This window comes from Festucalex cinctus, chromosome 9 (assembly GCF_051991245.1).
Source record: "Festucalex cinctus isolate MCC-2025b chromosome 9, RoL_Fcin_1.0, whole genome shotgun sequence".
Lineage (NCBI taxonomy): Eukaryota > Metazoa > Chordata > Actinopteri > Syngnathiformes > Syngnathidae > Festucalex > Festucalex cinctus.
Genome location: NC_135419.1, coordinates 15,898,821 through 15,921,636, shown reverse-complemented (window position 1 = coordinate 15,921,636; position 22,816 = coordinate 15,898,821). Strand labels below are relative to the sequence as shown.

General features: G+C 39.5%; 1 protein-coding gene and 1 long non-coding RNA gene across 13 annotated transcripts in view; both read right to left on the bottom strand.

Annotated features, from left to right (window-relative positions):
* Window positions 1–1,400: 1,400 nt before the first annotated feature.
* On the bottom strand, window positions 1,401–12,350 carry LOC144025326 (uncharacterized). Its single transcript, XR_013284834.1, has 4 exons — window positions 12,293–12,350; window positions 11,202–11,391; window positions 3,603–3,706; window positions 1,401–1,669 (listed from the first exon to the last, which is right to left on the bottom strand). It is a non-coding gene; the product is annotated as an uncharacterized LOC144025326 (long non-coding RNA).
* A 951-nt stretch (window positions 12,351–13,301) lies between these two features.
* rapgef2b (Rap guanine nucleotide exchange factor 2b) overlaps window positions 13,302–22,816 on the bottom strand; it is an 89,994-nt gene continuing 80,479 nt past the window's right edge. For 11 of the 12 annotated variants that reach the window (XR_013284880.1, XR_013284877.1, XR_013284878.1 and 8 more), the window contains 7 exons: window positions 21,812–22,035; window positions 20,769–20,936; window positions 20,463–20,615; window positions 19,668–19,860; window positions 19,096–19,589; window positions 17,783–18,208; window positions 13,302–15,987 (listed from right to left, as the gene is read on the bottom strand). Coding sequence is in view for 1 of the 12 variants with exons in the window: in XM_077531500.1 (XP_077387626.1) it covers window positions 15,962–15,987; window positions 17,897–18,208; window positions 19,096–19,589; window positions 19,668–19,860; window positions 20,463–20,615; window positions 20,769–20,936; window positions 21,812–22,035 (1,570 nt within the window). In the remaining 11 variants the exon portion in view is untranslated. The remainder of the gene's footprint in view (window positions 15,988–17,782; window positions 18,209–19,095; window positions 19,590–19,667; window positions 19,861–20,462; window positions 20,616–20,768; window positions 20,937–21,811; window positions 22,036–22,816) is intronic. The other variant, XM_077531500.1, reaches the window with a different exon arrangement.

The window sequence follows — 22,816 nt, the reverse complement described above, 5'->3', positions numbered from 1 at the left end:
AAAAAGTCCATTTCACTTCTATTGCAAGTCTCAGAGACTACTCAAAGCGCTGCTAATTAAAAATGAAAGTGACGTGATCAAGAGCTACTTCTGGAGATCAGTCGTACTCCGAAGTGAAAGATGCGCTTTAGTCATCTCGGTTCTCACTTGCGTCATCTTCCCAAAGCACCTTTAAAGGAAAGACTTTTCAGACAGTCATATTAGAATAGGAAGCATTTTTCCTCTCAGATTAGATTGTGCCTGATGAAAGGAATTGCACGTGTCGTGTATCTGTCGCCCTCGATTCTCTTCAACGTTCATTCAAGCCGGACGATGCAACCAGGCAACCGCTTCCCTGGACCCACGTTTTGATCAACAAGAACGCCATTAACGTATCCTGAGCTGTAATTCTTTGCTGGGTTAAGTGAATATTTGCTGGAGAGCGACACGGTTCACAGGTGGAGTCACAGAGTCGTTACGGGGCTCCGCATGATTACATTCAACTCGAGTATTTTTTTTTTATTTTTTCTCGGAAGATCGTTCAATAGTGTTGATGTTAGTGTTTAAGGAACCATCAGTGAGCACGAGGAAAGATCTGGAAAACTCTTACCAAGAAAATTAATTGATGATGTGGTTAATTGATTTTGAGCTCATTACGAGGTGGAAGGTGGAATTTAGTGACAATTTCAAGATTCTTTTTTTTTTTCCTCCCCGGTCATTACACATCCTAATAGAGCCTCTATTGACTAAATAAAGGCCAATGTGGAAAGCCATGACAGAACCTGATCATTTAAGTTGGGGCGACATGATTGGCTGCCAATCGATGTAGAATGTGTTACAAGTATTCACTAAACAAGAGGAGAGGAGAGAGAGTCTCAAAGTGAAACTAACAAAAAAATTTAAAAAAAACAAACATGCATTTAAATCAGGACTAATTAGCTCGAGATCTAGCGCGACTCAAATTGGTGAGCTGCCAACTGACTTTGAGGCAGTTATTCGTGTCCACTAAATAAGATGTGGAGTGAGAGTTCCAAAGAGGGAAAATGTGTTTTTCCACTCAATAGGTCCTATGTTGATTTCACACAAAAGAGCTGGACAAACACAATAATAATATTAATTTGATTTTGTGGTGCCACTTGGGATGCTTTGTTGTGGCTCATACATTTTAAAAGCCCGACTACCGGTAGCCAAAAAACGAGCGACAGTTTCAAGGGGATTTGATTGAATATATTTAGTTTTTCGATTATTATTCATAGCATACAGACTAAAGGACTACTAGAGCTCTGGAAAGCCCTTCCGAACCTGTTGACTTGAGGTATGACTAGCTCTCCTATATAACACAGTTTGCTAAATGATTTTGAAACAGAGGGCAGGGCAGAGTCAGGAAGGATTTCTGACAAAGAAAAAGAAAAAAAGATTAACAAACATCCGTATTTTCACTTATTTGGGAACATTCCAAGTACAAACTGTCGTTAAGACACATGTCTTGATAAAGACTTTACACTAAGAAAAGCAAAAGTATAGCAGACAAAGAAACAAACAATAACAAACTAGGTATCGTACCCTATTGTCAGACAGGCACCCGCACACACAAAGAGTGCAACTTCATTTTGCTGGGGCAAGCCGTGTTCCCTCCCTAGTCCAGGGTCCATGAACCTCAATATCCTTATGGGCATGTATTTATAAAAACCTACAAGGAGAGAACCTTGAGTACATGATTTCATTGCAAAGAAGCAAATATTGCAGACACACAAAGTCATAAAAGACCACAACGGTGCCTCGGGACTTGCTGGCAAGATGATCAAGTTGCATCAGTGAAGAGCGTCCACACATGCCTAACAAAGCTCATGCAAGGTTTCTTGTGGGCATATTTTATATTTATGAAACAAGTCACATTAAGGAAAACTAATAGCAGAGGGACGTACGTGCGAGGAGACCACAACGACGTCCTGTACTCAAGTTTCCCTCGCGATGCTTATCTTTATGAGCTCATTATTACCCCGTGCAAAAGGCGGCAATCGCTGATCTGTGGCATTTATCTTGGTCGAGAAGAAGCAGCCAATTAGCAAGTGCTTATCTGGCGGCGGAAACGGAGGTGGTACTAAAGAATTAAGCGGCTCCATAAATTTCCGGATGTTGACGCAGATGCAAATCAGGTGACTTAAAATGTGAGCGCTACCTTGTTTGTGAGATTTGCATGATTATCATGTTAACGCTAATAGTGGCCGTCTCGCTAATAGACTCCACAATTAGCGTCCGGGTGTATCAGCCACTTATGACTAATAAATACCTCCCTCACATAAACGGGTGGTTATTCTACCAGTACTAACCTCAGGTAAACTTCCCACCAAACAATACGGATAAGTTCATCAGTGCAAACAATAGCGTCCGCTACGTGTCTATGTTTAAGTTTTAACATGCTGTTCCCGTTTACACAAAACGTTAGCAATGCTATTTAAAAGATGTTTCAATTTGATTATGAACTCGAGCTTCACTTCACTGGTGTTTTAATATCCTGCTAAAATTGTTTGATATTCCAACAACGTGTTAATGAAGGCCTCCCACCATCTGCGCGCCGAGTTAATAAAAGTCCCCGGCCACTATTTTTTTGTGTGCAACTATTAACGCTCGCTCTCATCTCCATAACCGTACTAATAATGAGCACTCGACCATGAAGAAGCCATGATGGCGCTCATAAAAATAACGACACATTTAGTATCTCTTATTACAAGTATGCTTTAGTGCCTTGCGTGTTACGTGTAAATAAAAACAAGGAAGCTGTTTAGGCTAAAAAGAGATGAAGTGAGTATTTCTGGACAGTCTGGAATTCAAGTCAATCAGCATACTACAAGACTGTAAACTCACTTCAGGTCAGGCCACCTTTATGTTTTTTTTGTCATGAATTGTCTTGAAACTCTTCATTTGAGTAACATGACTGAAAGTAAAAGGAGTGTTTTCGCATAGTTAGTGAACGATGTTTTATAGCAGTGTGGCTAAATAGCAGATATGCTAAGATAAGAGTGACTAGATGACATAAAAAAAAAAACACAAATTTAACTCTTAAATTCCATCCTATTTACCTTCACATTCCATTTAGGTTCTCATTCTCATCCCCATCTACTCACAAACAAGCACGTTTTCGTCATACTGACACTAAAACTACTTCCTGCTTTCCTGTATAAGAATGATGGGAAAGGTAGTCCTATTATCCTAATACTGTAGTCACCGGGTGTTAGACCCAACGCAAGCTAAGCTTTTTAGCGGCATATTTTGTAAATTGCTACAATGAGGTTAAACGGTGTGAGGTCAACGGCACATTTCAACCAAAATAGCATTTAGCATTAGCTAAAGTAATAAGTACACAACACAACAAGATTCCCCCACAAGCCCTCCAGTTGACAAAGACCGACTATTGATTAAATTTGGTGAGAACCAATTGTATACTTAATTTTTAGTGAAATTGGGGCATCCCGTTTTTAATTTCATCATCTGGTCACCCAATGCAAATAGCAGTACATTGAAGTGATTCAACAACAAAACTAATTTAGGTCACGGGACTGAGATTTAACCCCACTAAAACGTGCGTAGTTAAAATATTTTGAAAAATAAATGAGTGCACTTACATTTGGCCTGCAGCAGATCTGAATGATGCAATTTCCTGTGGACCAGGCCCGTACCCATGGGTGGGCCATAGGCGGCCGTGCCACTGCACTTCAGGCACGGATCTCTTAAAAAAAAAATATATATATATATATATATCCATCCATCCATTTTCTTGACCGCTTATTCCTCACAAGGGTCGCGGGGGGCTGCTGGCGCCTATCTCAGCTGGCTCTGGGCAGTAGGCGGGGGACACCCTGGACTGGTTGCCAACCAATCGCAGGGCACACAGAGACGAACAACCATCCACACTCACACGCACACCTAGGGACAATTCGGAGCGCCCAATTAACCTGCCATGCATGTCTTTGGAATGTGGGAGGAGACCGGAGTACCCGGAGAAGACCCACGCGGGCACGGGGAGAACATGCAAACTCCACCCAGGAAGGTCCGAGCCTGGACTCGAACCGGAGACCTCAGAACTGGGAAGCAAAATATATATATATATATATATATATATATATATATATATATTATTTTCTTTTTTTTTAATCATTATATCAAAAAGCTATATTTGTGTAGACATTAAAATATGTATGGCTAGTGTGATATTGTTTGTTTGATAGCCATTATTGTGGGTAGGCAAGTAAATTGTGAGTTTGTGTCTGTTGCTGGCTGCATTTCGTAATTTGGCATAACGGCCGTAAAAATAGTCCGTGTACGTTTTTGTAAACAACGAGGGTCTACTGCGCTAAAGTGGCATGCGGGACAGTCTCGCTTAAACAGGAAAAAAAAAGAAAAAAGAAAAAAAAGAAAGCTTCACGTCGCATAATATTACAAATGTGCAATTAATTGTCACCAAAACAGATAAGAACATCTTTACTTATGCCCACACCAGACCTCTGAAAATATCAGAACAGTCGCTCTGATATTTTGGATTTTATGGACCAAGTAAATATATAATTTCCAAAGGACTTCAAATATTGTAATTCATTGTGGAGTCTAATGTTAGAAAGTAGGGACATGCTTTTTCCCAATGTTCAAACTCAAAAGTTTAGAAGTCATTTTAACGAAAGCAGTTCTTTGAGTCCTCAAAGACTACGCACGGGCTTAATGCTATATCTTGTTGCTTGAATTTCTACGAGTCCTCCCAGGCAGGTTTTTAATTATTCAGTGTCTCATCATGTGTTAGGGCTTGTCACGTCTGGGGACAAGAAAAAGGAGAGAGAAAAACAAAAAAAACAAAAAACAAAAACAGCAGCTGCTAATAGGTGACGTGATGAATTTCACAGTCGAGAACAGCTGGAAATGGAGACGGTGAGGTTGTGATACAAGCTTAAAGAGACTTTATCAACTGTAAAATATTAAGTTGAACTACTCATTCATGACGAGGAAAGCCAAAGAAAAAGCAAAACGTGGAGTTCATGTTTTGAATCAATCAACTTTTGTGTATACTGAAAAAAAATGTGAGCAATTGACAGCCCAAATATCTGAGGTGTTAGATGCTGACACTAACAACACTGGGCTGGTCCACTTTTAACAGCAAAAGTGGAAAATCCAAAATACTCTTTAGTTTGGTATTTGAAAGTCATAATATCACACAACAGGTATTATCGCTTCACTTGAACGTGCTAGGAATGTGAATAAAACTTTTGTTTTTTTACTGCAATGAATATTTATTTCACAAGGTCTTTTGAGTAAAAAAATAAATAAATAAATGAGAGAATTAATTTTTTTCATTATGCAAGCATTTATGATGTATTGTTTGCCCTTGCACTGGAAGGCATTAAAGAAATTAATGGAACCGAGGAGGAAAATAATGAGAGCCGGACAAAATGTGTTGGGAGTGTAGATGAATGCAAATGACGCTCTTAATACCTGACTTGGCTTAATATGTAAATAAATCTCACTATATGCAAATATTTTCTGCCTTTCTGACTTTAAGATCCATTTTCAAAGTTCAAAATTTCTTTGTATTGCTTCGTATTTGCTCTAAAAATAGTTTGTCGTATACGGAGTGTGTCAGAAAAGCAGCATGTCTTCAACCAGATACTGCTGCAAGAAAATGGTTGCGTCAGCATCACAAAATGACCCGAGCATCTAACAGTTCCTGGCCAAGAAGACGGTCATTTTTTTTTTTTTTTTTTTAAAGAATCTTAGGTTTATAAAACTATAATTGTAGCTAAAAGGTTTTCGTTCTTTTTATCAATATCAGACATGAGCTGTTGGGGTTCATTTTAAATTTATTGATTTAGGTATTGCTATTTAGGTATTGCTGTAGCTCCCAAGCTACAGAAGGAGGATTACAGTTTTTACATTATACTTATTGAGCTATTTTTTTTAATATTTAGTATTTCAAATGTTACAAAAAAAAAAAAAAAAAAAAAGAGTAAAGTAATTAAAACAAAATAAAAACTAAAACTTTCTATAAAAAGCAATTAAAACTAACAAAAAAAAAAAAGAGGTGGGGTTCTTGGATTTGAAACATGAATCTGAAACACATACGGACTCGACACACCTTACTGACACAAATTTATAAATATTTTTTTTTATTATTGAAATTATCATTTTTAGTTATTGGAATTCTAAAGCATTTTGGGCTATATTTCGGGTTTTAAAATGTATTCGTCGCTTCTTGGTTTTAACTGTTATTGGCTGGAAAAAAAAAATGCTGTTTTTGTTTTCAAGCCAAAGCCATGTCTAATATAAAAACATAGCATCGGTGCCATTGGTTGGCATATTGTTGCCAATGAACTATGTTGAAATCAAAGGAGGAGCTTCATTCAGCCTGGCCAAAGTTTCGTCTAATAGCAGAAAAAAAAAAAAAGTGTGTTGCTGCCATCTGGTGGTATTTAAGAGCAATTACAAAGCTTTTTGTAAAGATGATTGCTCGCAGATTTTTGCTATTCTCTTGCATTTTTAGAGAGTTGAAGTATGATATTTGATTACGCTTCTATGGTGGGGGAAAAAAAAAAAAAAAACTCTCCACATATAGAGTAAAAATTGAGTTATTGCCGGTAGAAAGTGGTCACATGCGCATGCAAATGTGGATTTGATTTTCCCCGGATGAGCACGGTTCTGATTGGCTATGAGCCTCAGGTGGCGGGCGGCGCATCCCGTCCCATCTTATACTGGCGGCCCCCAGGTAATCCTGCGGATAGATTGGTGAAGCGGCAGCCAAGAGCCAATAAAAGTTGACACTTTCCCATTCACATTCGGTGACGATTCATTTAGTGGCGCTTTCATCACGGGTGGGGGGAGGGGCGGGGGTCTCGCAAGGCTTTCACGGCAGATAAAGAACAATGGAGGGAAATGAAGTGAGATGCTGCGCGCGTGCCGAAGATGAGGTGATAATTCACCGGCAGGGGGGCTGCTTTGAGGGGATTAAAAAGAGAACATGGTATTATATCAATCTCATATCAACTTTGAAAAGAGGTCAACGAGTGGCAGTTGCTGCCGCATTGACACTCTTTCGACTCCAACTTCTTAATTTATACATACATATACATAGATACGTTCCAAACCCACCTTTGAAAAAAGTAAAAGAAAAAAATAATAATCACAATAATAGTCCACAAAAGTAACTTGAGCAGACATCCCTTTTTCATCAGGACAGTCCTGATTTTTTTTTTAGCTATGTGTATGTCAATCACACAGTTGTCACAGCGATTTATATGCTAAACCCAGTAAAAGGGAATATAAATACCGATATGTATTTATAATACATAAATTCCATCCTATTTACATTTGCATTCTAATTCACATCTGCATCTAATCAGTAGAAGGCGTGTTTTCGTTATACCCACTGATCGATCGATCGACAACCATCTGTCCACAGAACGTCCCGCTGTTGACAAAACAAAAGCAAGATGGCAAAATAGAGGCTGGGGGTGTGGGGGGTTCGAAAAAAATCACCACCACACATTAACAGAAGCCCAGAGGTGTAGAATGAGAAGGAGTTCATGCCTATACATCCTGTATTTATATAGTGCATTTTCCTGAGTGAAAACGGAAGACCTTGCCTTTAAAGAATTCTAACTGTAATTCAACAAAAGATGCCTCTGCCAAATCTAATATTGGGGTCTAAGGAACTGTGCGATAAAAGAAAAAGGTGGTCTTCAAAACAGCACATACCGTACACTTTTTTTCTTGTTTAAAAAAAAACAAAAACGTGACCACCTTGGAACTAACCCCCCCCCATCCCTTCTCCAGCCTTATACTAACCGTATATGTCTCATCTGTCCTCCGCATACAGTTTACACAGTAGTCTGCTCGCGAGGTGGGAAGATGGCCGCCTCGTGACTTCAACGGCTTGCACTAGCATGTATAGGCTATCGGCTATCCTGTCGTATATACAGGTCAGTGGTTATGCCGGAACTAGCACTAGTTCCGTGTCCAAGCATCATGGGAAATGTAGTCCCAACTGTTGCTACGTAAGCCGAATATTTCTACCGGCATGTTTCCAATGTGGGATCAACACGAGATAAACTACAATTATAGCATTTAGCATTAGTAAAGTAAACCCCGATAACATTGACGCGGCCGACATTGGGGAAAAAGTTACATGTATTTATGTTAAATGAACAAATATATTGTGAGGATGAATTTTAATTTTTTTTTTCGCTAATTGTAGCATCATAGCCTGTCTCGTTTGCTATCCTATCCATAACGTAATCTGCAATAGTGTCGCTTCCCAAGTTTCCCCATCCATTCCAAAATGGCCCCAGCTAGAAACAAGTTTTTGAGTGCACTCCACCTATTTTCGTGTGACATTTTGAACTTTCCAGCAAGTCCCGTGAGAGCCCCTTTGAGGGGTTCAAGTCAATCAAATTCTTGCTTCAAATGAGGGTGAATCCATCTCCCCGCACTGAGCCACTCTGACGCCACGCCAGTGCATCGGTGGCTTTAATTCAACTTTAAAATCAGTATTAAAGGCGCAAGCGTTTTCAAGGCGGGGCGCGGCAGGACTCCTTTCAAGACACCTTTTTGAAGGAAGCACCGAGCTCTCATGTCAGAGGGGGGAAAAAAAAAAAAAAAAAAAAAAAAAGGTCTGCAAATGAGTCATTTTGGAGCCAATCAGTGGGAAAGCGCTGGGAAACGTATCCACACGCCAAGCCTAATTAGTTTCCCAAAATGATGGGAAAAAAAAAAAACATTTCAAAGAGGGTAATTAATGCGGATCCGCTGTCCCAATGGGATAACTAATACCTGAGTGATAAATCACGTCGCGCATCGCCAATAAGCAGCAAAAGAGGTCACGCATCTTCAACTGCATGGTAATAAAAATGCAGAATTATTCAAGTTAGCTAAACAAGACAAAAAACAAAGTGCACTTTTTTTTTTCTTAATGTATATATATTAATCGTCCGATTACTGTTATTGCAATTTTATTGTGACAAATACTGGAATCAAAAATTCCGTAATCGGTCGGGTCCCACTTATTATTCCATAATTAAAAAGCCTGGATATGAAAACTGAAAACATGCGAGTGGTGTCCTCTAAAAGTGCAGCGTCAGTCCATCGTTGCCAACTGAATTGTTCCGACTGGGATTGTTTGAAAGAGTCGAAGCCTCACAGCGCGAGTATGCGCCCGCGAGGGCAATTAGACAACAGCCCAAAGTCGAGCGTCCCCCTCCCCTGAAGGCCGGCCGCCGCATCTGTGGCGTGCTGATAACATTGACGCGGCCGCAGACAATGACGGGACCCGACGACCGGCTTGGCGAGGAAGACCAGCGTGACGGATGAAGGGAAGAAGGCTCGACCTTCCTCAGTGCGCAAACGTGCAGGGACGCGTCAACGCATCCAAACTGACCCCACTGACACTTTTACAGTCACATGACGTGAGCTGGAGCCAATCGCAGCTGACTTTGGCCAAGACAAGTGGGGTACACCCTGGATGGGTTGCCAGCCAATCGCAGGGCACAGATAGACAAAAATAAATAAATAATAAATAGCTTTCACACTCACATCTCGAGACTAGTTGTACACTCAGTGTAAGCACAACTAAGCCATGTCTGCCATCTAGTGGTGAATGGTGATATTGCAACTAATTTACATATAGTTGAGATGCACTTTAAATGCATTTGGGGGATTCTAAATCCCAAATATTCTCCAAAAAGATCATAAACCTTCAATATACATTTTTTCCATGATAAGTGGGGGTTTGTTTCTTATTGGAAAACTTATTGGAAAAAAGGTTTGAAATAAAAATTCTTACAAACCCAAGAAATTTCCCCTCCAAAAATGCTGACAAACATTCAAAATAGGTTTTCTGGAGGAAAAAAAAATATATATATATATGCACATCTGTGGGTTCCAAACTGAGTATGTGGGGGTCGAATACACATAAGCTTTTTCCCCCCTTTTTTCTCCATAGCAACAATATGATTGTTTTGATGCTTTTGGGGAAAAATGCACAAAATATGGAAATACAGTACATGCATTTTCAGCTTTATTTTGTTTATCTGATTTTAAAAAGGCATGCCTAATTAAAAAAGCAATGACAATTGATTATTTTCATTTTGTTTTCCCACTATTATTTTTTGTGACTATTTAAGAAGTCATTTTGTAAAGATTTCTTTTATTTTTATTTTTTAGGACTTTTCAATTTAACACAAATTGTCACAACATTTTTGAGTGTGTTTTGATTTTGTTCCAAAGTCACAAAATGAGTCAACGCACAAAATGTTCCTGCTTCCGACGTAGAATATGGCGCAAATCGCCGGGCGTGACAATCAGTGACATCACCTAACGACGTGATTGCCACATTCAGGCGCTCACCGTCTGAACTTCACAATTTCTTCACTTGAACTTTGACCTCCTTGCACTTCCTTTCCATTTGATCAACCTTGTGCTTTTTTTGTCTTTTTCTGCTGAACTTTCCACCTCGTTCTCTTCTTCTAGCGCACCTTCTGCTAATGAGGCCCGACTGCTCTCCTTCATCCCGAGAAACATTCACATAAGTCAACCCCGCCATCGGGGGGAGAAACGGTCACGCAACACTGTACCCAGTGTAATTGAGCTCCTTCATAATGACCTCAAACATGCGTGAGGTCCAAAACGTCCTTTTGATTTTCCAATATTCCACCGCCGCAACAATCATTTCAATTATTTTTAAAAAGTTGACGATTAAGGAAGTGAAATGTAGATTTGAACTGCGGGATGCAGAAGCCGACTGCTATTAATTAAATTTTGAATATTCGCCTTGACGACAAGCCCGCAAAATGAAGTAGAACATCGGAGGGGGTTCTGCATTTCATAACGAATAAACAAAAAACAAAAAAAACAAAAACAAAACAAAAAAAAAACAAAAAAAAGGAATGTTTTGCAAATTAAACAAACACCCTGCTGTAGAGTTACAAAGTTGGTTATGTCAGGTAAACAACACTGAGCGGTAATGAATCACATTGAAAGTGTTGCAATAAATATGGATTTAAATGTAACACACAACTTTGTTTGTAATGAAATCACATTACAAGAGGAATGTGAGTGTGCAATAATTCAAAGAAAATCCAGCTTGATGTCAAATCAAACAAGAACACATTTGAACCAATTGATGTCAACAAAATAAATGTCATCCTCGACCACAGGAGCTTTCTTAACACCTTTAAAATGAAGCTTACCTTAATAAATAGGCAACTTCTGTCACATTTGGGGGAGTCATTAGACAGCCGGTGCAGTCTCGCAGTGTTTTTCCACTCGGCCTGTCAGCCACGCCCACCTGTTGAAGACTCTTCTAATCACGGACTCATTGTTGGATCTTCGGTTGCCAACCTTGTCCGCACCTCACCATCGTTTTTTCTCCTGGAAGTCCTACATCATACAAAAGTGAAAAAGTTTGGACAGTGACCCTGCTAAAATAATGGACTCTGGCTCAAATGTGTCGCTGGGATGGACTAGTGTCCTATTAGGAACCTTTTAACAAAATTAGACGTAATTACATTGATGACAAATAACTTGTGACATCAGATTTTGACCAACAAAGTCAATAAAATATTTTATTTGTTTTGGGTGTTTTTTTTTTTTTTTTTTTTTTTTTTTAAAACAGCGTATAGGGCCACGTAGAAATATTTTTTTTTTTAAAAGGCGGGGGGCATTATGACGAGACAAAAAGTGGCAAATTTGCCACTTTTTTTTTTTTTCCTCACCGAGCAGCTGTTTGTGTCAAGTGTAGTGCCGGCAGAAAGGAAACGCATGTTTCATGCTACACAAGTCACAGTTTGCAAAATGTCGACGGTGGAAGAACTTGTTAAAATGTACTTTTCAGTTGGGTTAACAATATCATAGTTGCCAGTTTATAAAGTGGCAAATTTGCCACTTTTTTCTCATCATATTGCCCCCACCCTTTGATATATATATCGACAACAACAGGGGGGCGCTGGTACATAAAATGTCAAAATGTCCGCCTCTTTGGATGACGGAAAACAGTTGGCCTAATCTGCTTCGTTCTTATTACACAAACGTAAAATTAATCCGAAACGTTTGCCGTGTTTCGACTATAGTGGGGGCGCAGAGAACTTTTTTTTTTTTTTTTAATTGCAAAGGAACTTCTTCAGTATTGAGAGTAAAGGCATTTAGACGAACAGTTTGTGTTTGACACCAATATTTTTCCCTTCTACTGCAAATGAATATTGCCTCCAGATATTCACATTGTCAACTATTAATCTGCATCAGCCCTAAAAAGAACATCAATCTACTAATAAATGACACATACCGTTCGAAGGGGAAGCTCTGTACCGCAACAAGTTGGCCAGTGAATACATTGTGCTTGCTTGTGACAGGTGAAGCTAATTAGGGAGGACCATACCACTTTTTTTGAGGGGGGTGTTGAAATCATGGGCAGCACACACGTTCAACATGCAAGCACACATTTTTAACACGCACAGAGAATTAACAAACATTTAACACAAACAGACGCACTTAATTTCCCCCACACGCACCTAAACACAATGGCGACCCCCACCTTGACACTCGGCCGCTTTCCTAGAGGATGGCGCCCTCTGGCGACCGCGAAGGCACATGACAATGTTTCGTCTAATTGCGCAGTGGAAGTGGTGTTGTTCTTTGGTTTTGTTCGCTCATCCATCACTCACACTTATCTGTCCGGTGCAGGCAGGAAGTGTCCTTTATTAACTTTTCTGCATTTTAGCGCAATGGAAAAAAAAAAAAAAATGTGTCAGAGGTAGAAAGAAAGAGCACCTAAAGAGAACTATGCATTTTCCGTCATCCAATTTAGAAGCTTTTCCAGGTGTCTTTAAAAAAACAAAACAACGGAGCACTTTTTGTCAAAATAACCCAAGGATCAGTAGACATGCTAGACATTTTTCCACAACATTTCTTGCCATGTTGGAATTATCGTTTTTCTTTGTAATGGGATATTTACAAAACATGCTAACATGTTTCCTTTGCGAATTGCTCATGGGGGCGGGGCTATCAAAAGAGTCACAAAATAGGTAGCATTTTCAAGTGTCAGACTCAGACAATATTCTTTGCTTTATAACGAAGAAAAATTATCAGTCACAATCATCAAACGGTTGAATCAAGGCAGGAGGACATTTCCTGTTTGTTGAACTTCCATTTTTTTTTTTTTTTCATCTGAAAATACTCAAAAATGAGTTGCGCAGTTATCTTATTTGGCTAAAAATTTGTACATCATTTTCAAGGTAATTGACTGTCTCTACCCAAAAAAACCTGAAGAGAAAAAAAAACAAAACTCAAGTGACTACTCTGTATGCAGTATTTATTGATTCCCAGCTTCATACAAACTGGATGTTGAGGCATAAACATAATACATTTGAACAAAAATAGAACCAATATTTACAATTATTGTATTCAAAATACAAAAAAAAAAAGAAAGAAAAAAAAGAAACAAGAAACGAGCGACGCGTACTCCATCGATTGTCTTTGTAAAAGACATACAAGTGCGAGTCGTAGTCGAGGGAAGGAGAACATCACCGGCTAAAATGTACACAATGTCATCTTCATCATCGTCATCATTACCACAACAGTAGCAGTTCTACCCACGACATCAAACCGACACGTTTTTGTGCAACGTCACGTCTTCAAATGTAGAAAACGAACCAAAAAAAAATAAAAAATAAAAATCACAAAAACAAAGAATTGTTTTGTTTTTTTGTGTCGCAGTGGAAAACACTTTCCCCCATTCAGTCTAGTTTATTTTATTACTTTTTTTTTTTTTTTTTTTTAAACCAAACTGATCAATGTGATCAGCAGGATTCTGTAATTGGAGGACCAAAAGAGAAAACATTCGCCCGAGGAGCCTGAGGCCAACACAAATGAAGAAAACTCAAGAAAAATGTTGAATTTGCTGAAAAGTACCAAAAAAAACAAAAACAAAACAAAACAAAACAAAAAAAACGCCATATTTAAGAGTATTACCAGAGAAGTCCTAAAGCAAGTAGAAGTCAGAATTTTGTTTGTACAATTTTCTCTTCTTTCTTGCAATATTTTCATTTGATCGCCATTGAAAGGTAAAAAACTGTTTTTTTTTTTGTTTTTTTTGTAGTATTCCAATTTTATTCTACAAAGATTCTTTTTTTGTAGTAACCTTTCAGGCTGATTTTTTCATTGACTTACAAGTTGCCATTGAATTTCATGACAAATTATTTCTGGTAATATGATTGCCATTTATATGGGTACTAATATTACTTCAAAAAAAAGAAAATAGATTTTAATAAATTTTATCCCCAAAAGAATATGACTTCTTCTGGTAACATAACATATTTAAGTTGGAAATTTTTATAACTTAATTTGGTTAAAAAAATAAAAAATAAATAAAAAAAAAAGAAGAAGAGAAGATTGTCCCTTTAAATTATGGGTTTGTACAACTGACAACTTCATTTTCAGAAAAAAATTGCAAGTATTTTACGATATTGTTGCTCCATTCTTGCCGGTCGTCATGAAATTATCAGCATTCTGACTTTATGGTAACAACGTCCTTATGATATAATACTGCAACTTCAAAAGGCAACTTGATTTTTGACGCGCAACAATTGACAACTAATTAACAGCCATCCATTCATTTTCAAATGAATCTTTGTATAATGCATTGTTTAGATACCTTAAATGAAATTTGTTGAAATGAATTTTAGCTTCTCAACAGTAATCATTGAATTATATTTGTGTTGAACCATAACATTTATTTTGGAAAACAATCTTGACCTATTTTCTGACATGGACCAAACCAGTATAAACCATAAACTCATTCAGTGCCAATGACGGCTATAGACGTCAAAGATCCATTTGAATTGGGCTGGCAGTCAATGAGTGCAATTGTTCCGTGTGCATTTTCTGCACGTCAATTTCACATAAATGTCCCATTTTGAAATAAAAGGGATGGAAATGTAAGCAGTTTTTAAACATTTTTTTTAGGTTCTCATTCCCGTGTGGCTCTAATGCTCCTCGGCATCGATCGCATTGGCAGCCTTATTTTTCTGTTATTCCATTCGTTCGCCACCGAAGTCTACAAAAACAAACAACAACAAAAAGTCCTTCAGTCAAGTCCTCGAGTTGTGGATCGCGGGGATGTCCACCTGTGTGTGTTTGTGTGCGTGTGTTTTAGGGGGTGGAGTTTGCACGAAGATGCAAAAGGAAGCGTTGAGGACAAATAAGGCATCATTTCACTCTGCTTGTTGAAGTTGTTGCGATGATGAATGTGCAGTCGTAAGGCGTTTTGGACATTCGCACTCATATTTTGCCTTGTGAATGTCAACGAGGGAGATGATTGACAGCTGTCCAGTCCTCAGGGCGCCACATACTGGATTTGAGTTTATTTTGTATTTTTTTTATGATCCGCCCCCTTTTTTGTTATTGTTGTTGTGCTTTTGCGGCAGAAGATGACGTGGTCATCGTTACCCTGGCGTCCACGAGCGCGTCCACTAGGTTTTGTGCTCAAAAGTGCTCGTCAAATGTGTGTGTGTGAAATGTCCCGTTCGTGTGTGTGCGTGTGTTAATACTGGCGTCACATCCTGGAGCGGGTCAGGAGTGCAAAAAGTTTGATTGAAAGAGTCCTCAAAATGTCTGCTGCTTGTGTTACTTTTTTTTGTTCTTTTTAGTGCAGATGGATGTCAACATTGTAGTTTTTATTTTTATTTTTAAACGTCTTTATCGTCCAAAAAGTGCCAGGCATGTCGTGTCGTCTTTCACCGCCTCGTCGTCTTCTTCTTCACAGTATTTTCTTTGTTTTTTTTGTTTTTTTGCATGCAGGGTCCGTCAACCCCCCATGATGCTTTAAGGCAGGGGGGGAGGAGGAGGAGCTAACGGGAGGAATCCACCAACCAGGAGGCAGAGCAGGCACGTACGTAGCTTGATGATGAGAGTCTTTTGGTCGCTTGGAAGGACGGCAAAAGAGTTTTGTTTTGCCTCAGACCGCCGACACCTGCTCGTCATCTGCGGACAGGACAAAAAACAAAAAAAACAAAAAAAACAGGCCAGAGATTACGAACGGCACTCGTCGTCGGGATCGTTTGCATTCACTTCCGTTCTTCATGGCTCAAAAACCACTCAAAGAAATTTTCACTTCTTTAACTCTTATTAGGAGGAACGTCACCTGTTGATGTGTTTGCAAACAACCCAGCAAAGGTTGCAAATGGACGAAAAAGTTCACAATCAAATGATCTTTTTTGTGTAGTTTTTTTTTCTGGTAATATGATTGTTTCCTTTTTATTACTCTTGAAACCTTAATTTTTTATTTATTTTATTTTTTTTACTTGGGCCCAATCGATATGGATTTATTTCAGGCTGATTCTGATATTTGGCAGAATAATAATAAGAATAAAAAAAATTAATTAAAAAAATATCCAATATCCATCCATCCAACTTCTTGACTGTTTATTCCTCACAAGGGTCGCGGGGGGTGCTGGAGCCTATCTCAGCTGGCTTTGGGCAGTAGGCGGGGTACACCCTGGACTAGTTGCCAGCCATCTCAGAAATATACAATAAAGAAAATAATTTCTTTTTTGGTCCCATAATGTTAACAATAAATAATTACAGGCAGACCATGACTGTTTTACAGTATTTTGTTCTTCAGTATTTGTTTACATTTTCAACAAAAACAAAAATATTATCAAAAATTGTTGGGTGGGGCATCTTTTGTTGGAACAAGTTAATGTAACATGTATAAATAAAATAAATGAATATAATGGATGATCCAAAAAAAGCTAATATTCGCTGATAAAATCAGCAGCTAGTCGATTAAATCCAGCCGTAGTTTTTAGCATTCTCATTTTATTTTCAAGTAAATTAGGATTTTATTCTTTTAAACAAATATTTTTTTGTCTCATAGCATTTTTTTAATGAATAATTACAAATGCTAAAATTTAAATACGATTTGTATCCTCATGAAAAATGTATAAAAAAAATAAATAAAAATAATAAATCCGGTAAGTAGCATTTCGTTCTTGTCAAAAAAAGGTATAATTTTTATCCGGTAATAATTTTATTTTATTCTCATAACAGTGCAATATTTCTGGCAATAGTTTGACTATATTCGTTTTAAAATAATTGAATCTTGAAAATCTCAGTGGTCTATTTCTTCCATTTTTACTCATTAATGACTAATTTTGGTCAAATGCTGTTGATGAATCTTACATTTATTAATGTCTCCACTAGGTGGAACAGCTAAAATAAATAAATAAATAAATAAAATAATAATAATAATAATAATAATAATAATTATTATTATTATTATTATTATTATTATTATGAAGAAGAAAAAATCCATTCCTTTGTCTACTGAATTGAAATGCATGGGGTGGGTGGGGGTTGAATTATACTGCAATCCAAAAGTTCCTGAATAGGATACATTAAACGAACGTTTGTCTTTTAATGAACAAATGCCAGTATAAACGTTTTGTCCTCACATTATCAGACAGAGTCCATCCATGATACCAGTGGTGGTGCAGGGGGAGGTTGGGGGGAGTTGGCACGGCAGTGTGCGTCTTTGTGTGTGTGTGTGGGTGTGTGTGTGTGTGTGGGGGGGGGGGGGGGGTGCGCGGGGTGCGCGGGGTGCGCGCGGTGTGTGTTGGGGGGTGAAAGTGCGTTCCCATGCTGGGGGGTGGGGAAATCCCCCCCCACATATGTAAACAGGAAGTAGTGAGAGGTCAAGTCTCAGTCCACGTGTGTCAGCATGCATTGATGTGGGAACGGGGGGTTTGGGGGGGCTACCTGATAAATAAGTCTTTACCTGCCGTCGAGGGGGAGAGAGGGGGGGGGACGCCCCTCCGTCACACACACAGTCATGGCCGCGGGGTACGCTGCGCCCTCGGCTTCCTCAGAGCGACAAGTTTAGGAGACTCACCCTCCTCTTCCTCCTCCTCCGCCGCCTCGTCGTCAACGTCAGCGCGGCCGTGCCGGAGGCCGCCGCCCCCCCTCTGCTTGGACGCCGCTTGGTGGGCCTGCGAGTCGGGGGACTGCGTGACCATGCGCGAGCGCTGCAGCGCCGTGGTGTAGTCGGGCGGGCGGCGGCTCGACGCCGTCGTCGTCGTCGCAGACGTGACGCAAGTGGAGCCGGGAGGGGGCGGAGACTGTCCGTCCGCCAGGTCCGAGATGGTCAGCGCCGTGTAGCCGGGCGGCGTCGGGGGAGGTTCGCGATAGCGACCTTCTTTCCGGCCTTCGGGACATGGCACACAAATAATTAACACTTTTCAGGTGATTTTTATGCTAGTCATAATCATAATTATTAGGGTTCGGTTGGGTCGACCACAAAAATTGGTCAAAGCTGTTTTAATAATTTTTAAAAACATATTTGCAGCACCTGGAAGTTGCCAATGTTTCGTGTTTCCGTACGGACACTTATTGCTGACGGACTCCGACCGGCATTCACCACTACTACTAAGATGCTTTTTATGGTTTGTTTGTGGTCTCTTTAGACTGAAAAGGGAGAAAATTTGCATCATAATTCTATAATATGGAAAATTGTTTAGTTTTTTTCCCTGGTCATTAGGTTAGCCAAAAAGTCAATTTCTGGTAAAGGTTTAATTTCATTCTAATAAAAGTGAAACATTTTGTTATAATTTTTCAAGTACTAATTTGATTCATCATGAAATTATGACTTTCAAATTCTTTCAATTGCATAAAAATGCGTTTTGTTGAATAAATGTACCTGCTTATATGAGTTTGTTCTCATTTTTGGCTTTTTCTGATAACTAAAAAAAAATACTTTCACATTTTATTCTTGTTAAAAACTAAACATTTTATTGAAATGATTTCATGCTCATAAAATTGTCTTCTTGTAATGTTTTTTTTAATGATATTTTATATTCTTATGAGCATGCTTTTATTATGACTTTTTTCGTGTTAATATTCTGATTTTATCTTCCAATTTTTTTCAGTTACTATTGTGATTTGGCTCACAAAGTTTTTTTTGTTTGTTTTTTTTTCAATTTTTTCCTTTTCGGACGAACCCAAAAAGAAGACGTCCCCAGAATTTATTAAGACGCAATTATCAAGACGTTGATTCATAAAGTTCATTCTTCTGTCATGCGTGCAGAAACTCACATATGAGTCCTTTACAGGCGGCGGTGACGGGCGAGGGCGAGGGCCGCCCCGTCAGCTTGGCGTCCTCGGACCCGGTGGACGTGATGCTGCTGGTCTCGGCGTCGGCATTGACGTCCTTGCCGCCGCGCCTCTTGATGGTGCCCGTGTCGCCCTCCGAGTCCTCGCCCCAGTAAGCGGCCGATGAGGAGGAGGAGGAGCCGGCCGACGCCCAGCTACCCCGCGCCTGCGCCGCCCACAGCGCCGCCTCGGGACCGCCAGCGGACGGGAGCCCCCCGCCGAAGGCCAGTGTCTCCCAGCTGCGGCCCTGTTGCATGGTCTGGATGTTGTCATGGGAACCCGACGAGCAGGACGTCCAGGAGCCGCGCCCACTGTCGGCCGCGTCCAGAGACACGCGGTCGCCCTGGTCCTGGGTCAGCTCCTCGGAGCTGGGGGACGACAGCACTGTGGGGCAGCCCGCATAGATGCCCCGGCAGTCCTGCATCGACGAGTACGACCTGCCACGCAAACGTCGTACGGGTTACATCGTTACACCATTTCCAGATGCGATTGGAGTCGCAGAGCTACTAACGTACCCGAGGCTGTACTGGTCGGGGTCGGTGGCAGCCCGCCGTTCAAGGCGAGCTCCCCCCACGTGGGACTCTGCGACACCCCCCGAATGCCTGAGCCGCCGCTCGTCCTCCAAGGACAAGTTGCTGAGAAGGCTGGAGCGAGACGACATCTCACTCTGACAGCAGTCAGAGTACGAGTCACCCATGCGGTTGCAACCTGAAACGTGTACGGCAAAAACTAAGTCACATCACAGCCTTCCAGTATATATTTAAAATAGTAACAAAAATTGTTTTAAACGAAAGAAAACAATGACATCCTAATAGAATAAATGTATAAAATATTTCATGTGGAGTAATAAAATATTGTATAAGTGCTCGATATATATCAGCTTAAAAAAATAATAAAAATAAATATATATGCTACCAACAGTAAGTTGGCATTCACAATACAGATCTGATTAATTTTTTTTAATTAATAGCTTGGGTGACACCAAATATTCAAGCAAATTAATTAAATTAAATATTGACGAATATGTTAAAATTATATCAAATAATGAAATTATTAAATAAAACAAAGGAACATTTAGAAAAGCAAAAATAAAAATATGAAACCGTCTTCTGATTAAAATGAATTAAAATAAAATAAATATGGCAAATATTGAGAAAAAAAATATCGGGCTTGTAATGTGCATTTCCAATTTGTATTACATACAGTAACAATCAAATCTCAATTAATCCAATCCATGATGTATATGTGCAATGCCTAAACCAAGCAGCAGGGGGCGGAAATTTACCACAGTGCCACAATGGTGTATTTACCCTTTTTGGGGGAGCTCTGCGGCGAGCCAGGCGGCGAGGAGAGCTGTGACGAAGCGTTGGTCGCCGTGCAGTCGTCAGGATGCCTGCGATGGCGATCGCTGGCCTCTTCCGACAGAGACAGGATCTTCTTTAGAGACTGAGGGGAGCTGGTGCCTGAAACAAACACACAGTTGTCTGTCCTGATACTTTTGCCCACATAGCGCATGTGCGTTATGTTCTGAGAATTTATGTACAAATACAAATATGAATATAATTTCTACTCCCATGACTATTACCACTAATGATGATAATGATGCAATGTCTTACCAAAAGGAGGCAGGTCCTTGACGGGCACCTTTTTCCGCGACGGGTACAGAGCCACAGCGGGCACCTGCAGGGCTTGGGAGCCTTTGGCCAGCTGCCCCCTTTGCTGGCTGGCCGCTCTGGAGACCACGGGGGACGTGTCTGCGCGGCGGACCCCCGAGTTCTTGGGTACTGGACGCAAAACAACAATGCACACGTTTGGTAGGGTGGACTTTTTGAGTTTTGTGTCATCAGTGACAAAGCAAATAGTTACTCAAAAAAATGTATGTTTTGATTTTAGTTGTATGTTATCGTGTAACGTTCAACTTTGTTACTTTTACTGTTTAAAATAGTCAATATCTTTTAATTCTGAACTAAAACAAAAATATGGTAAGTTAAATGTAGTGTAATGTCTTGTAACTTTTTTTTTGCAAAAACCATTAACACAACTAAAAATTTTTTTTTAATTTTCATTAAGAATTGCCCATTTTAATTTTTGATATGACAAAGTTTTGGTCAAATTTTTTTTTCCTTAAATACTTTTTGAAAAAAAAACAACTTTTAAATCAAAAGTATTTTTTTTTGGGGGGGGGGGGGGGGGGGGGAGTTGCATTTTTTTTGTTTGTTTTTTTTTGTAAAAAAAAACAAAAAACATCTTTCATCAACTTAAAAATGGTAACTAAAAAGTATGCACATTGTACTTGCATCTTATAGTAGTTATTTTAATTTTACAATTTTCAAAAAACAGTATGGCAAAAAGTTTTTTTTTTTTTTTAAATACTGTTGTCATATTCAACTTTTCTATTTTTGTTTTTTAATAACTGAGTGCAATGTTATGTCTGGCACATTTTTTTTTTTTTACTCAAATATGGATTAAAAAAATAAAATATATATTCCAACATTTAACTTTTTTAAAATGTAGACTAAAAAGTGGTGTGATTTTTTTGTATAAATGTAATTTTCAATACATCACTATTTCCAATTTCTCTCATAATGTAGGTAGGCCCTGTTTTGGAAAATTATTAGAATAGGTAGCGGGCCTAAAACGGCGCCTGGTTACTACTTACGCGTGCTGACGGAAGGTTCGCACTGCAGCGAGAGCGTCTGCAGGCTTTCCTCGTTGGTCTCCAGGCTGAGATTGGCCAGGTACTGCTTGACCTTGCGCGCCATCTGGGCGTCCTCGTACAGCTTCTTGGCGTTGAGGAAGGAGCTGCGCCGCACGCGCTTCTTGTGGCCGCCCGTCTGGTTCACGTCCAGCACGGCCGCGTTGGCGCTGCCTTGACTCAGCGACCTACACAAGGCGCACACACAAAAGAAACAGACAAAGTAGACAATAATGTGTGTTGTTGTACATTCTTGACTTCAGTCTTATGTTGCGAAACATGCAGAAAACCAGCATTAGGTGCTCCGAAAAGAATTCCACAGCATTCCGGGCAGAAGAAAGCGGCTGTGAGTTCAATATTGGCCGTCATATTTGACATTTTTGTGGCTCGTGTACGTGGAATCACTCTTATCGTGTAAGTACAAACCGCATTCCATAAGATTTAGAGCTGATTATTAACAAGTAATGAGATATGGATCTATGGAGATTAAACCCCCTAATTAGAAAACATTCTTCATAACAACATACTCATGTTTTCCCCTCCAGGCTTGCCATTAATTTAAATGCTTAGTATGGGCACCACAAAAAAAAATGTCTGATGATGAAAGGGAACGTCATAAGTCTTATGGATGTCTAAATAACAGAAAAGAATAGAAATAAAGGTAATAGGAAATTCTTAGAAGTGCATGTCGTCATCCACATAAAAGCACGCATCTACTTAAAAAAAAATGTGTATTTTCCCAAACACAAAACGTACAATTTAAAAAACATCTGAACACAAGAAATCTAAAACCTACCATAAAGAAGACATGACTGATGCATGTTTATGGTGGACAGCGACAATGTGCATATATAATCACGAGGTAACCGGGTCAACTTTGTTGGTGGTGAGATAATATTAGCGTATGATAGTAATAAAATGTCATTATAACGTTACAACAATGCGATTTAGCATTAACATTTTGTCACA